This window comes from Phodopus roborovskii, unplaced genomic scaffold (genome assembly GCF_943737965.1).
Source record: "Phodopus roborovskii unplaced genomic scaffold, PHOROB, whole genome shotgun sequence".
NCBI lineage: Eukaryota > Metazoa > Chordata > Mammalia > Rodentia > Cricetidae > Phodopus > Phodopus roborovskii.
The window spans coordinates 156,939-169,237 of NW_026126110.1; the positions used below are offsets into that span (position 1 = coordinate 156,939).

The following is a 12,299-nucleotide window of genomic DNA, read 5'->3' on the forward strand; positions in this document are numbered from 1 at the left end:
TATCCACACACACACACCTCTTTAACAATACTAACCTCATCGGAAATTTGCTGAGCAAGACGAACGGACACATTTCTAAGCATGCATTCAGATGATGGGTTAGGAATGCTCTGAAGGGCACTTTGTAGCACCACTGCTTGATCATGAGTTACTTGGTTGACCTGGGGGAGAAAAAAAGTTAAGCATTTTATTTGAGTATTCTGTATATAACTTGACCCAAACATTTGTACTCATCAACATTCCCTTAAAATATTTTCTTTTTACATTCAGACATAAAGCACTCAACCCTGCCATATGGCATCCAAGTAGCACAAATTTCTCTACAACTCCTTATTCTAGATTAATCTAAGAACAGATCAAATCTAACCTCATTTAAAAATGCAGTAAACCATGACATATTTTTTTTTTTTTTTACAAGTGCACCTTTTGGACAGACCCTGCTCATAATCTCCAGTTACCAAATTCTACTTCAAAAATGAGAAAAATTAGACTATAAAAAAACTAAAACTAACACAATCAAGGAGAAACTGATGAAAGAGCTGAGTAATTCTGTCTTCTTATGTACTGTGTTTAAGATATCCCTAAATTTTTCAAATTCTCACAGTACTTACAACTGGCAAATGTCATATTCTCTAAGTATTATAGAAAAGATAGAAAAGGAAGAATGCTATTGGTTTTTGTGTGTATTGTATACTTCATTATACATCATGGATTAAAGTAAGAATCTATTTTTATCTCAATTACAGCCCAGGGTCTCTAAATTCTTGGCTTTCCTCATTCTATGTGCTGGAATTACAGGTAAGAATACCACACCTGACAAGAACCTGTCTTTCCTTTTAAACCAATAAGAATTTCTTTGATTTATATATCTATAATGTGTATACACACACACACACACACACACACACACACACACACACACACACAAACTGCCTGCACATATACATACATAATTTTAGTCATTTTATTTTAAATGTCTTTTTAAAAAAAGATTTATTTATTGCATATAGTGAACTGTCTGCATGTATACCTGCAGGCCAGAAGAGGGAACCAGATGTCATTGTGGATGGTTTTGACCCATATGTCATTGCTAGGAATAAAAAACTCAGGACCTCTATAAGAGCAGCCTTAACGCTGAGCCATCTCTAGCCCCTCTTTTTTTAATCTTTTACAGATACCATGTAGCCTAATATGGCCTTGAACTAGCTATTGACTTAGCTTTCTAAATACCTGGCTGCCTTAACAGAAATATTTTGACATGTGAATGAAAGTGGTCAGAATAATACAATTTATTTCCAAGGTGCTCATTATTCTGCTTAAACTATTGTCAATTACTTAATAACTTCTGTTGGGGGATTTCCCCTTGAGCGGCCCTGTCCAGACCTTGCCCAAAAAAGCCTGCCAAGCAGCTGTTATACCTCCGGAGGGTATTTAAGATCTGGCCCACAGGCTTCACCTTGTGGGTTCTCCTCTTCCCCTAGGACCACCTGGGAATGCTTTGCTCAGATTAAAACCTGAACTTTAATTCGGCTGGAATGGCTTATTGTAACAGTGGAGTTATCCACTACTGGGGGATATTTTTACTTATCAACTCCCTCTCAATTTCATTCCATTGCTCCTTACGCTAGGATTACTGTTAGGCAAATCTTGGATATCATAAAACTTCATGCATAGCTAGGTGGTAGTGAGTGGCACACACCTGCAGAGCTGCAGAGGAAGGTAAATGTCTGAGTTTGAGGCCAGCCTGGTCTACAGAGCACTTTCCAGGACAGCCAGGACCACACAGAGAAACCATGTTTCAAAAACAAACAAAATAAAACAAAAACCAACAACAACAAAAAAAGAATAGAAGAAATCCCACAAAACCAAACCAACAAAAATAAATAAATAAAACAAAAAATAGTTCACTTATAAATTACTTTGGAAATGGTTTCAGAAATAAAAAGGTTCTTCCTTTAAATATCACAGTATTATCAAACATAAAAAAATCATCACCAACATCCCATTCCTCCCCAATTATAACCTAAGCAATTTCTTTAAGAAAAACAAACAAAAAAACTCCTTGAGAGTTTTGTAGAGAGGAACTCTTTTGGTAGCCCAGGCTGGCCTTGCATATTTAACAATCCTCTTAACTCTATCCCCCAAAGGCATTTGTCTTCTAGCAATAATTTAGTAACTATTATTAACAATTAAAATTCAGAGTTTGACCTTTAACTAGGAATCGAGCTCTAACATATCTTGAGAACTTCACCAAAATGGATCAAAGATGCCATCCAAGCAAAGACAGAATAGAATGACAAGGAGTTAATAAAAAGAAAACTGGTAAAAGGTTAACTCAATCACAAGTCAATACCACTGGTATCTTCTCTGCTTGGCTTAAGTTAGAAATTCATTTATGTGGGCTTTTTTTTTTTTTTTTTTTTTTTTTTTTAAGGTTTATCGTGAGAGTCAAGTAAAACTCAAGTGGTCAGAAAGGAACGGAAGAAACTGTCCTCTAAAATTAGTAGTAGTAAAGCCAGTAAAGAACCTGTGTACTTCTAATACAAATAAAGTCTAATAAATGAAAATCCCTACTAACAAGATACCCACTGGAAAGATGATTTCAATGCTGAGTCAGTTGAATTTTTGAAATGCTGAGAAATTTAACCTTAAAAATTACTATCTATCTACTATCAGAGATTAAAAATCTGTATATTACCGATGTCATGGGATTCACGCCTTCTACACCTGGCTGACAAGCTTCTGCCACAGCCCGAACGTGGCCATAGCCAATGGCAGTTAGTAAAAGTTTGGCTATTTTAAGAGCATTGAGGTAGGCACCCCTTCGAGTTTCCATATCTGCATTTGGCAGGAAGTTATTTCTGGTTAGCATACTCAGGACAAGGGGTAGACCACCACTTTTCAAGAAATGAAACTGAAAATCAGAGGAATCATCAGCCAGAGGTGCACCAGCAGGCATTAACAATGCATAGACTACCTGAAAATAAATAAGGGGAAGAGGGAGAAGGATTATATTAAAACGGATTTAAAACACAACATCAATTTTAAAGACTACTAAGACATTCTTGACCATTTCTAAACATCTAATACTCTTATCCACATCCTTCACAATAACACATCAAAGATCAAATTTAAAGAACAGGAATCAAATTCGTAATGGGGAAAAAAAAAAAAAAAAAAAAAAAAACCAACCTCTGTTAGGTATAGCACTTGTGAGGCAGAAGGACCAAAGAAAAGTGAGTCAAGAGACGGACTAAGGCTGCTTTCTCCAAGTTTGGCATGGTCCAAACAAATAGCTCTTAATTTTTCTATCGTTGTACTATCTGTAAGGAAGAGCAAGGGGGGGGGAGCATAGTCTGAAATAAAACAATTCACATCTACATCATTTCTAACATTTTAAAGAGCATGGAACATCAAACAATTCAGTTGAACTACACATTCAGTTAAACTTCTATAATATAGAGCCGTATCTGACTTGATTTAAAAGCAAACAAATGAGAGACAAACATCAACCAGGGAGTTTCAATCACTCAACATCCAGGAGTCTCCAATTAATAAGCTGCAGGAAGACCATTTTTAAAGAACATATCCAAAGGCAGCATAAATAACAGCAACAGTCCTTACCTCCAAATTTATTGCTTGTCTTATGACATTACATATTATCTAGTTTGTTTCACTAAGTGACATGACTGAAGAAGATGAAAAAGAGAAGACAACAACAATAGGAGTCTGGCACCATGGTGCATACCTTTAATCTCAGTACAGAGGCAGTCAGATCAGAGTTTGAGGACAGCTAGAGCCATACAGTGATACTCTTGTCTCAAACAAACAAAACAAATAAATAACCAAAAAACCTTGAGTGTAGGATGGAAAAAAAAAAAATAGGAGGGAAGAAATGAGCTCAATCTAGTTGATTCAGTAGGTAAACGTCCTTGCCACCAAAGCGATGGATAACCTAAGTTCAATTCCTAAAACTCACATGGTAGAAAGAGAAAACTAAATTTCTGAGCTTATCCTCTGACCTCCACATAAACACTGTGGTAGTTACATAAAAAAATGAATACATAAATGCAACAAATGTTAAGAAAAAAAAAAAAGTTTAAGGTCAAGTGTGGTGGTACACTTAGGAGGCAGTCATAGGCCAATGAGTTCAAGGTCAGCCTAGTCTGCATAGCAAGTAAAGCCAACCAGACATACACAGTAACACCCTGTCACAAAAAAACTTAAAAAGAAGCAATGAATGCTAAACAAATCATTTAATGCTGTTGACTTACAGTTTATCTATCTGAGAAGTCTGAAACAGGATTGCTTGTGGCCATTCTAGTTCTAAATAATTTTAGGTCCCTGATTATAAGCTTATTATAAAATACAGATAGAAAAAATTAATCCACCATAATCTATCCATCAATAGATGGCTATGGTTTTGGGTCATGTACTTATTTTTTGGAAGAAAGACAACTTAATTTTTTTTCTTTTTAATTTTTTTTCTTTTTTTCTTGTTTTTTTTTTTTTTTTTTTTTTTTGAGATAGGGCTTTCCTGTATTGCTTTGGAGCCTATTCTGGAACTCACACTGTAGACCAGGCTGGCCTGGAACTCACAGAGATCTGCCTGTCTCTGCCTCCCAAGTGCTGGGATTAAAAATATATGCCATCAATGCCCGGCGAAAGACAAGAAAGACAATTTTCTTAAGAGATTTAAAATAATAACCTCAGGAATGCCAAGCTATAAAAAACCTCAGCAGTTACCTGGAGGAGGCAAATGAAGAAAAAAAGTCATGCAATTTAAGCTGGCATGGAAGTCAGGCATGTGGTAAAGAAGAAGCCATATGGCAGAGAAAGAAGCCTTAGAGAAAGATTAAGAAAGCCCAAGTGTTAAGGAAAGCATGTTTAGAATAATAAAGGAAAACTTATGCTTTTCTGAACAATTCTGAAATGTGAGCAGGCTCCCAACTATACCTGTCTGCAGCCTGTAAATTTCTACCCTAGGTTAATCCCTGCCCCAACAAGAGTCTTTTTAAAAGAATACCCAAATACAACAAATTATATAATTATAACAATGCATTTAAAAGGTAAATTCAGCCAAACATGATGGTGGTTGCTTTTAATCCAAGTTCTTAGGAGGCAGAAGCAGGTGAATCTCTGTGAATTACAGGCTAGCAAAACCTACATAGTTAAGACCCTATCTCAAAAAATGAGAGAGAAATATGAAAAGCTTACAATACTTTAGCACATTTAAAAATATTCTTTACTATTCTTTACATTAAATTCTGTTAAGAACATAGATCTTAGGAAATGCAAATTCATTCTGCTTGGTAAAGCAATACATACTTTAAACAAATGTTGGCTGTTTCAAATTTAGACGCTAAAGCCAATCAAGTGTGTGTGTGTTCATGTGAGTGCAATTTTTTGGAATCAGTTTAACTCACTTCCATTTTGATTTGTGTTCTGGGGATGGAATTCAGGTCATTAGGCTTATAAATCTTACATAGATCAGCAGAAATGGGTTAATAATTAAGACAGAGCTAGCCGATAAGAAACTAGTAACTGGCCAACAGTATAATATCTAATACAGAGTCTCTGTGTATTATTTGGGGCTGGCAGCGTGGCGGCGGGTCAAGACCAGCGGCGGCAGGCAAAAAAACCGTACTCGTTACAGGTCCAAACTTAGATTTTGAGTTTGTAAGCAGGGAAGAAAAAGCAACCTTTAAATGTTAAATCATGTTGAATCTGCACACATAAAGTAAAAACTGTCATTGACAGGTAAAGACTAAACTGAATTGAGGAGTCAACTCTGGTAATCTATTATGTGAATTTGTGTAAGCAGAAAGCAAGATGAGAAGGACAATAAGGTACTTACTTTAGAAGTTGGTGTTTACTTTAGAAAACAAGACTCAAGGCTTAAGAGAAGCACAAAATAGCTTCAAAAATTATGTGGACCAATTATGACATATTGACCTAACAGTGTGAAAACCAGAGGAAGCCAACACTGTAGAGCTGTCAATAAATTATCCAAGGTGTAGAGGAAATGAACAAAACTAGTTACAATTTATACACTCAAAGGACAGAAAGACCACACAGAACTACTATAGTAAATGTCATTCAATTTTGGAGATTTTTGATATTGTTTTCAATACAATATATTTTAGCCAGGCAGTGGTAGAGCACACCTTTAATCCCAGCACTTGGGAGGCAGGGGTGGTCAGATCTCTGTTGAATTTAAGGTCAGTCTGGTCTATACACTTACTTCTAGGACAGCCAAGGGATATAGAGAAAAACCCTGTGTGATAAAACTAAACTAACCAAAAACCTAGCATATGTTTTGATTCTATTTTTCCAACTTCTCCCATGTCCCTAACCAAAACACATGGGTTCATTTTGTGTTGGCCAACAAGGGGCTTACCATAGTTAATATACACTCAGCAACAATCCAATGGAGAAAATTGTTTTTTTCTGAGTTAAATTTTATTTCAGTTATAAAAAGGTTTTAATTTTCTTTTTAAAGGAACTCAACTAATTTATCTCTGCTTTTTAGTTACGATCAAGAGTAGTAAAGGAATTAAAAGTAATGAACACTGTAAACTGAAGAAAAAAATAAAATCTACTGAAATAATCTTTTGTTAATAATGTACTTCTATAATCACATGGCAAATACAAGTCAGATTAGCACAGAGAATAAACGTTTGAAAGTGTAGCCAATACGAAGGGATATATATTATTTTCTTCTTCTTCTTCTTCTTCTTCTTCTTCTTCTTCTTCTTCTTCTTCTTCTTCTTCTTCTTTGTTGAGACAGGGTTTCTCTATGTGACCACTCTGGTTGTCCTGGAATTCAATCTGCAGAACAGGATGGCCTCGAACTCACAGAGATCCACAGCTACCATTGACCACAAGACAGGCTATTTTCAGTAACAAAAACAAGCTAGCAAAACCCTTATAGCCTTAGGAGAAAACGGATCATTTCTTTAAGGAAAACTGAAGAGTGAGTATCTGCAATTCACTATCAACATAGAAAGTGGACTATGACAAGACTACCCTCATTAATGGTGGATTTACTTACTTTTGTACCTATCTTAAATAAATGGCATTCTACCCATGCCATCTTCATTACTATCAAGCCAGCTCTTACTCTCTACTGGTTATATACATGCCTTTTAACTTTCTTCAAGCAGCCTCAGTCACACTCAGGTATTTTATTGGGATGTTCAGATTCTTTTTATTAGTGTTCTATTTGAACTCCACATAGTCTGATAGACAAACCATGTTAGAAAATGAAAACACATTTTGAGAAATTCTTCAAATGTATGTGTGAACAATTAATGACAGGTACAGAGAAAAAACAAAAATTCATCCATAATTTAAAGAATGATTTTTTTTTTCATAATCTTGAAAATGTTGAACATGAGTTTAAGTAAATACTGGGAAGATGTGAGAATTAAGTTTTCACCTACACAGTAATCAATCAGTATAGTGTAGAAGGAGAGAACAAACTCCTTCAAGTTATCCTCTGATTTCTACTTGTGTGCCCATGTCACATGTGCATAAACAAGTGCACACCAAACACAAACTTAACTGAATATTTTTCAAAGAAAAAGAATGTGGCACAAGCCTTTAATCCCAGCACTTTGGAGGCAGAGACAGGAGAATCTCTGTGAGTTCGAAGCCAGCCTGGTCTACAGTAGAGCAAGTTCGAGAACGAGCTCCAAAGCAATACAGACAAACCCTGGTGTACACCTTTAATCCCAGTTCTTCAGGGAAAAAGTTAATATACAATGTTTATTGGTGAGCATGCATTATGTCAATATTGAAAACATCTTACCTGGCGGCATAAGTTTCATAAGCACTCTTGCTCCATCTCTAAGAGGTGGCATATTTAGGCTGCTCCCTAAGTCTGCAACTTGCCAAAGGAAAGAGATGTATCTGGGATGAAGTGACATAATCTAGAATATAAAACACACAGAATATTCACCTGTAAATTATACCTTGGCTTCAAAAAGCTCTCCATTAAGTTTAAAATCGCCATAGTTTGCTCCTGTTTTTCTTCCTTATCTTACATTTACAAATTCTTCATGATGCAGACCTGATACATCATCTAAGCCACAATTGTGATAGCTTTCTATTGTTTTATTAAACTATTTTTTCTCACCTGCATATAACTTAAGATGTCTCTGGACATAGCAATACTGCTACCATGCCACTACTAAATTCCTAACCAGTTTACTCTTACACTCAAATGGCTGGTGGTACTGACAAAGATTATAGCCACATACAAATTTCCTCAACAGCAACAACAACAACAAAAAAAAATGACAACAACAAACCCTTTTTTTGTACTTGCCTATTGAGTAATTGTAGCACACAATGGCTTGTACAACTGAATCTACTTACCACTCCAGGCAAACAGCTTTCTACTTCTGGATTAGGGCCATCACTGTAATGATTACCATGGTTTCCAGGAGATCCAGTTGAGGAATCAGAAGAGCTATCAGGACTTGAAGGCATATTGGAACTTATTTGTGTAAGTTTGGCCGTAATTAGCTGAAAATGATACATACTAGAATCAAAGACAAGAAATAATAAAAAAAAAAAACACAGAAAACAGAAAACTTGGAACCTAGTGATATGCCAATAACTGAATCAAAAAACTATAGATGCTGGATCTGAATAGTTGCCTGTCTACTTGTGCAGGAACCTGGGTTTAATTCCCAGCACCCACATAGCAGTTCACAACTGTCTGTAACTCCAGTTCCAGGGGATCTAATGTCCTCTCTTCTGAATTTCAAGGGCACCAGGCACACAAATGATACACAGACATACATGTATGTAAAACACTCATATACATAAAACAAATAAAAACTAGATGTCAATATTTTCAAAAAGTATATTTAAAAAGTGCTCTCATTATAACCACTTGTTCTGATATATTGTAAGTATCCCAATGCTTTTTTTTTGGGGGGGGGGGGTGTTCGAGACAGGGTTTCTCTATGGCTTTGGAGACTATCCTGGAACTCATTCTGTAGACCAGGCTGGTCTCAAACTCACAGAGTTCCACCTGCCTCTGCCTCCCTGAGTGCCGGGATTAAAGGTGTGCACCATCACTACCTGGCATATTATCCCAGTGTTTGTTTGAGTTAGTGTTATAACCCTAACATCTAACATAACAAATTATTTGATAATGAAATACAGGCTGAAGTTCTATTAAAATGTTTTCTTTTGTAACTATATATACTTACTGATTTATCTTTTAGGTTTAATTGTCCAATCAACTTTCTGTCATCTCCAGGATCAATTAGCTCACCACCCACAAAGAGTTCAATTTTTGTATGAGCTACATTAGCTTTAATGCGATTGAGAATACATCGTCGAACTGAACCAATTGTATCATTTGTATGAGACCAGACCTCCAAGTCATCTACTTGTCTGCCCTGGTTTGGAAATCGAACTATAAAAGAGAGGTGTTTACCACGGAAAGCTCTGGTGGGGAAAAGAAATGGAAAATATCATATTCAGTAGATTTCCAAATTTAGGTGCCAAGAAAATAAAGATGGAAATTTAACAATGAATATTTTCTTATTCAACAGAAGTGAAGACTTTTTAGTGACCTGAAAATTAACAATTATTTAATAAACACTACAATATACAAAACATTCCATTGTTATTACTTTTACCATGTCTGCATAAAATGATATACTGACCTATAAGAAACTTGTACGAATGTCAGATATGGTGCCTCATTGTAGTAATCTAGCCACTGCTGAAGTAGAAGTATTATTACAAGTTTAGGGCCAGGATGAACACTCAGAGTAACTCTGTCCAACCAGCCTCCAAAATTAAAATACAAACAGAAATACTTCAATGTTCTTTTTATGCTTATAAAGTCTAACTCACTAATAATTGCTACTTATAAATGTGAAAGGTAAGATTTAAGAGCCCCAACAAAAAAAGCTGTAACTCATTTTGCCTGAATTTTTATTCATTTATGAGACAGCGTCTCACTGTATATATAGCTCTGGCTGGCCTGAACTTGCTATGTATACCAAATTGCCCTCAACTCAGAGATCTGCTGTCTTCTGCCTGAATTCTGGGATGAAAGGCACACACCACCATCCAGAATTGACCCCCAAAACTTTAACATCAACTCATGTCGAAACTACAATATGTTGGCATATTATCTTGACTGTATGATACCAAGTAGGGGAATTATATTCATCAAGGAACAGTTTTATATTAATATCATTTGAATTACTAAATGGCAAAATCTATAAAGAAATATTATTAGAGTATTTGAATGTTATTTCTTGACTATATTGGTTACCTGACAAGTCAGTTTTTAAGAATTCATTACAATAGGCTTGGGTGGTGGTGGCCCATGCCCTTGATCCCACCACTGCAGAGGCAGAGGCAGGTAGATCTCTGTGAGTTTGAGGCCAGCCTGGTATACAGAGCAAGTTCCAAGACAGGCTCCAAAGCAATACAGAGAAACCTTGTCTCGAAAAACGAAAACAAAACAAACAACAAAAGAATTCATTCCAATTACTTTTTAATCTGAGTATCCTATTTTGTTGCTGTTTGTTTGAAACAGGAAGCAGAAGAACCAGGTTAGGTTTCTAGTACCTGAATGACAGCTCATCTCACAGGGTTCAAGTGTATGTAACTCTAGTCCCAGGGGATCTAATGCTTGTTTCTTACCTCCAAGGCATGCCCATGAACACATACATATATGTAGGCAAACACTCATACATAGAAAATTAAAAGAGAAAAGAAACTATGCATTATGTTCTCCCCCCCCCTCTTTTTTTAAAAAGAAAGAATCTCATTATAGAGCCTTCGTTGGTCTACAACTCATTATATTGACCAGGGTAAGTCAGTCGCAAACTCCCCTGCCTATGGCTCCTAAACATTGATTGGGCTAACAGCCAGGCTATAACGTTTTAACAGTATAAACAAGTATAAAAAACTGAGGCTAGAGCTTAGAGAGATGGCTCAGCAGTAAAGAGCACAGGTTTTTCTATCAGAGGACCTAGGTTCAATTCCCAGCACCCACATGGCAGCTCACAACTGTCTATAAACTCCAGCTCCAGGGGACCTGACATCCTCACACATACATACTTGTAGTAGATAATACACCAATGTACATGAAATTATTAAAAACAAACTGAGGCTAAAGGGACACCTCAGTGCTTAAGAGTTTTGCTGTATGTACAAGTACCAAGAGGATCCAAGCTCAAATCCCTAGCACCTACATTAGAGTTAGAATCACTTGTAACTCTAAAAATGTGGGTGGCAAAGACAGGATTTAGGGGCTTGTTGCCAGTCTAGCTCCAGGTTCAGTGAGAGACCTCGTCTGAAGGGAATATAGTAAGACAGAAAGTGACAAACAGAACATCCAAAGTATACCCCTGACTTCCATGAGTGAGGATGGTGGGTGCATCTATACACATACATGTGTATATAACACATAATTATATTGAAATTTGGGGCCTATGAGGTCTCTCAGCATGTAAAGGGACTTGCTACCAAACTTGAGGATCCAAGTTTGGTTCCTGGGATACAAGGGACCCAAATGGTTAAAAGGCAAAGAATTGAATCCTTCAAATGATCCTCTGATCTCCACATTCAAACCATGGCATGTGTATGCCCACCACACAAAAAATAATGTGCTACACAGTAAAAATTATGTTTAAAAGAAACAAATAATCCCACATTTTTTTTTTAGAAAGCCATATAAGCTCTGACCTACTTCCTCTATTGGGGGTGCTTTCTTCTCTAATAAACTATTCTACCATAATAATAAGCAAATGTTTCCATAAGATATTTATGTTTTTAAACGGCAAGACACATTTTCAAGAAGATAAATCTCTTCTTTTCCTTGTACACATAAAACAGCAACAACAACAACAACAACAACAAAGGAATGGTTAGGGAAATACCAAGTAACTAAAAATTAATTCATTGATCAGTTATTCACATACCTTGACATAGGCAAAATTGTTCTTTCTTCATGATAATCGCTGTCACATTCATTTATATATTCTCTTAGAACAGTTAATACTCGAACCATTCGAACAGCTTCCTGTCTTGCACAATTAATACTGTCTTTGTCACCATCCAAAACACACAAAGTGTCATAAGAGGCTTTCAAACGATCAAAGCAAGACTGAATGAAGTCTTCGTGGATCACCACCTACAAATATAATGGGACAAATAAAAGACTAAGATAAGGATACCTAACAATGTTGCTCTAAACAGATAGTCTACTGTTTTAAAAGGAAGCTGATGTCAAATAAGTTAAGGACAAATGAGGT

General features: G+C 36.1%; 1 protein-coding gene across 5 annotated transcripts in view; it reads right to left on the reverse strand.

The window, feature by feature from the left end:
- The window catches only part of LOC127218457 (probable ubiquitin carboxyl-terminal hydrolase FAF-X), a 103,566-nt gene that overhangs the window by 39,108 nt on the left and 52,159 nt on the right, over positions 1–12,299 (reverse strand). For 4 of the 5 annotated variants that reach the window (XM_051179484.1, XM_051179482.1, XM_051179483.1 and 1 more), the window contains exons 18-24: positions 11,967–12,178; positions 9,228–9,468; positions 8,383–8,532; positions 7,814–7,934; positions 3,193–3,323; positions 2,699–2,977; positions 36–161 (exon numbers count right to left, since the gene is read on the reverse strand). In XM_051179484.1, coding sequence (XP_051035441.1) covers positions 36–161; positions 2,699–2,977; positions 3,193–3,323; positions 7,814–7,934; positions 8,383–8,532; positions 9,228–9,468; positions 11,967–12,178 — 1,260 coding nt within the window. Of the gene's footprint in view, positions 1–35; positions 162–2,698; positions 2,978–3,188; positions 3,324–7,813; positions 7,935–8,382; positions 8,533–9,227; positions 9,469–11,966; positions 12,179–12,299 lie in introns of all 5 variants that reach the window. The other variant, XM_051179481.1, reaches the window with a different exon arrangement.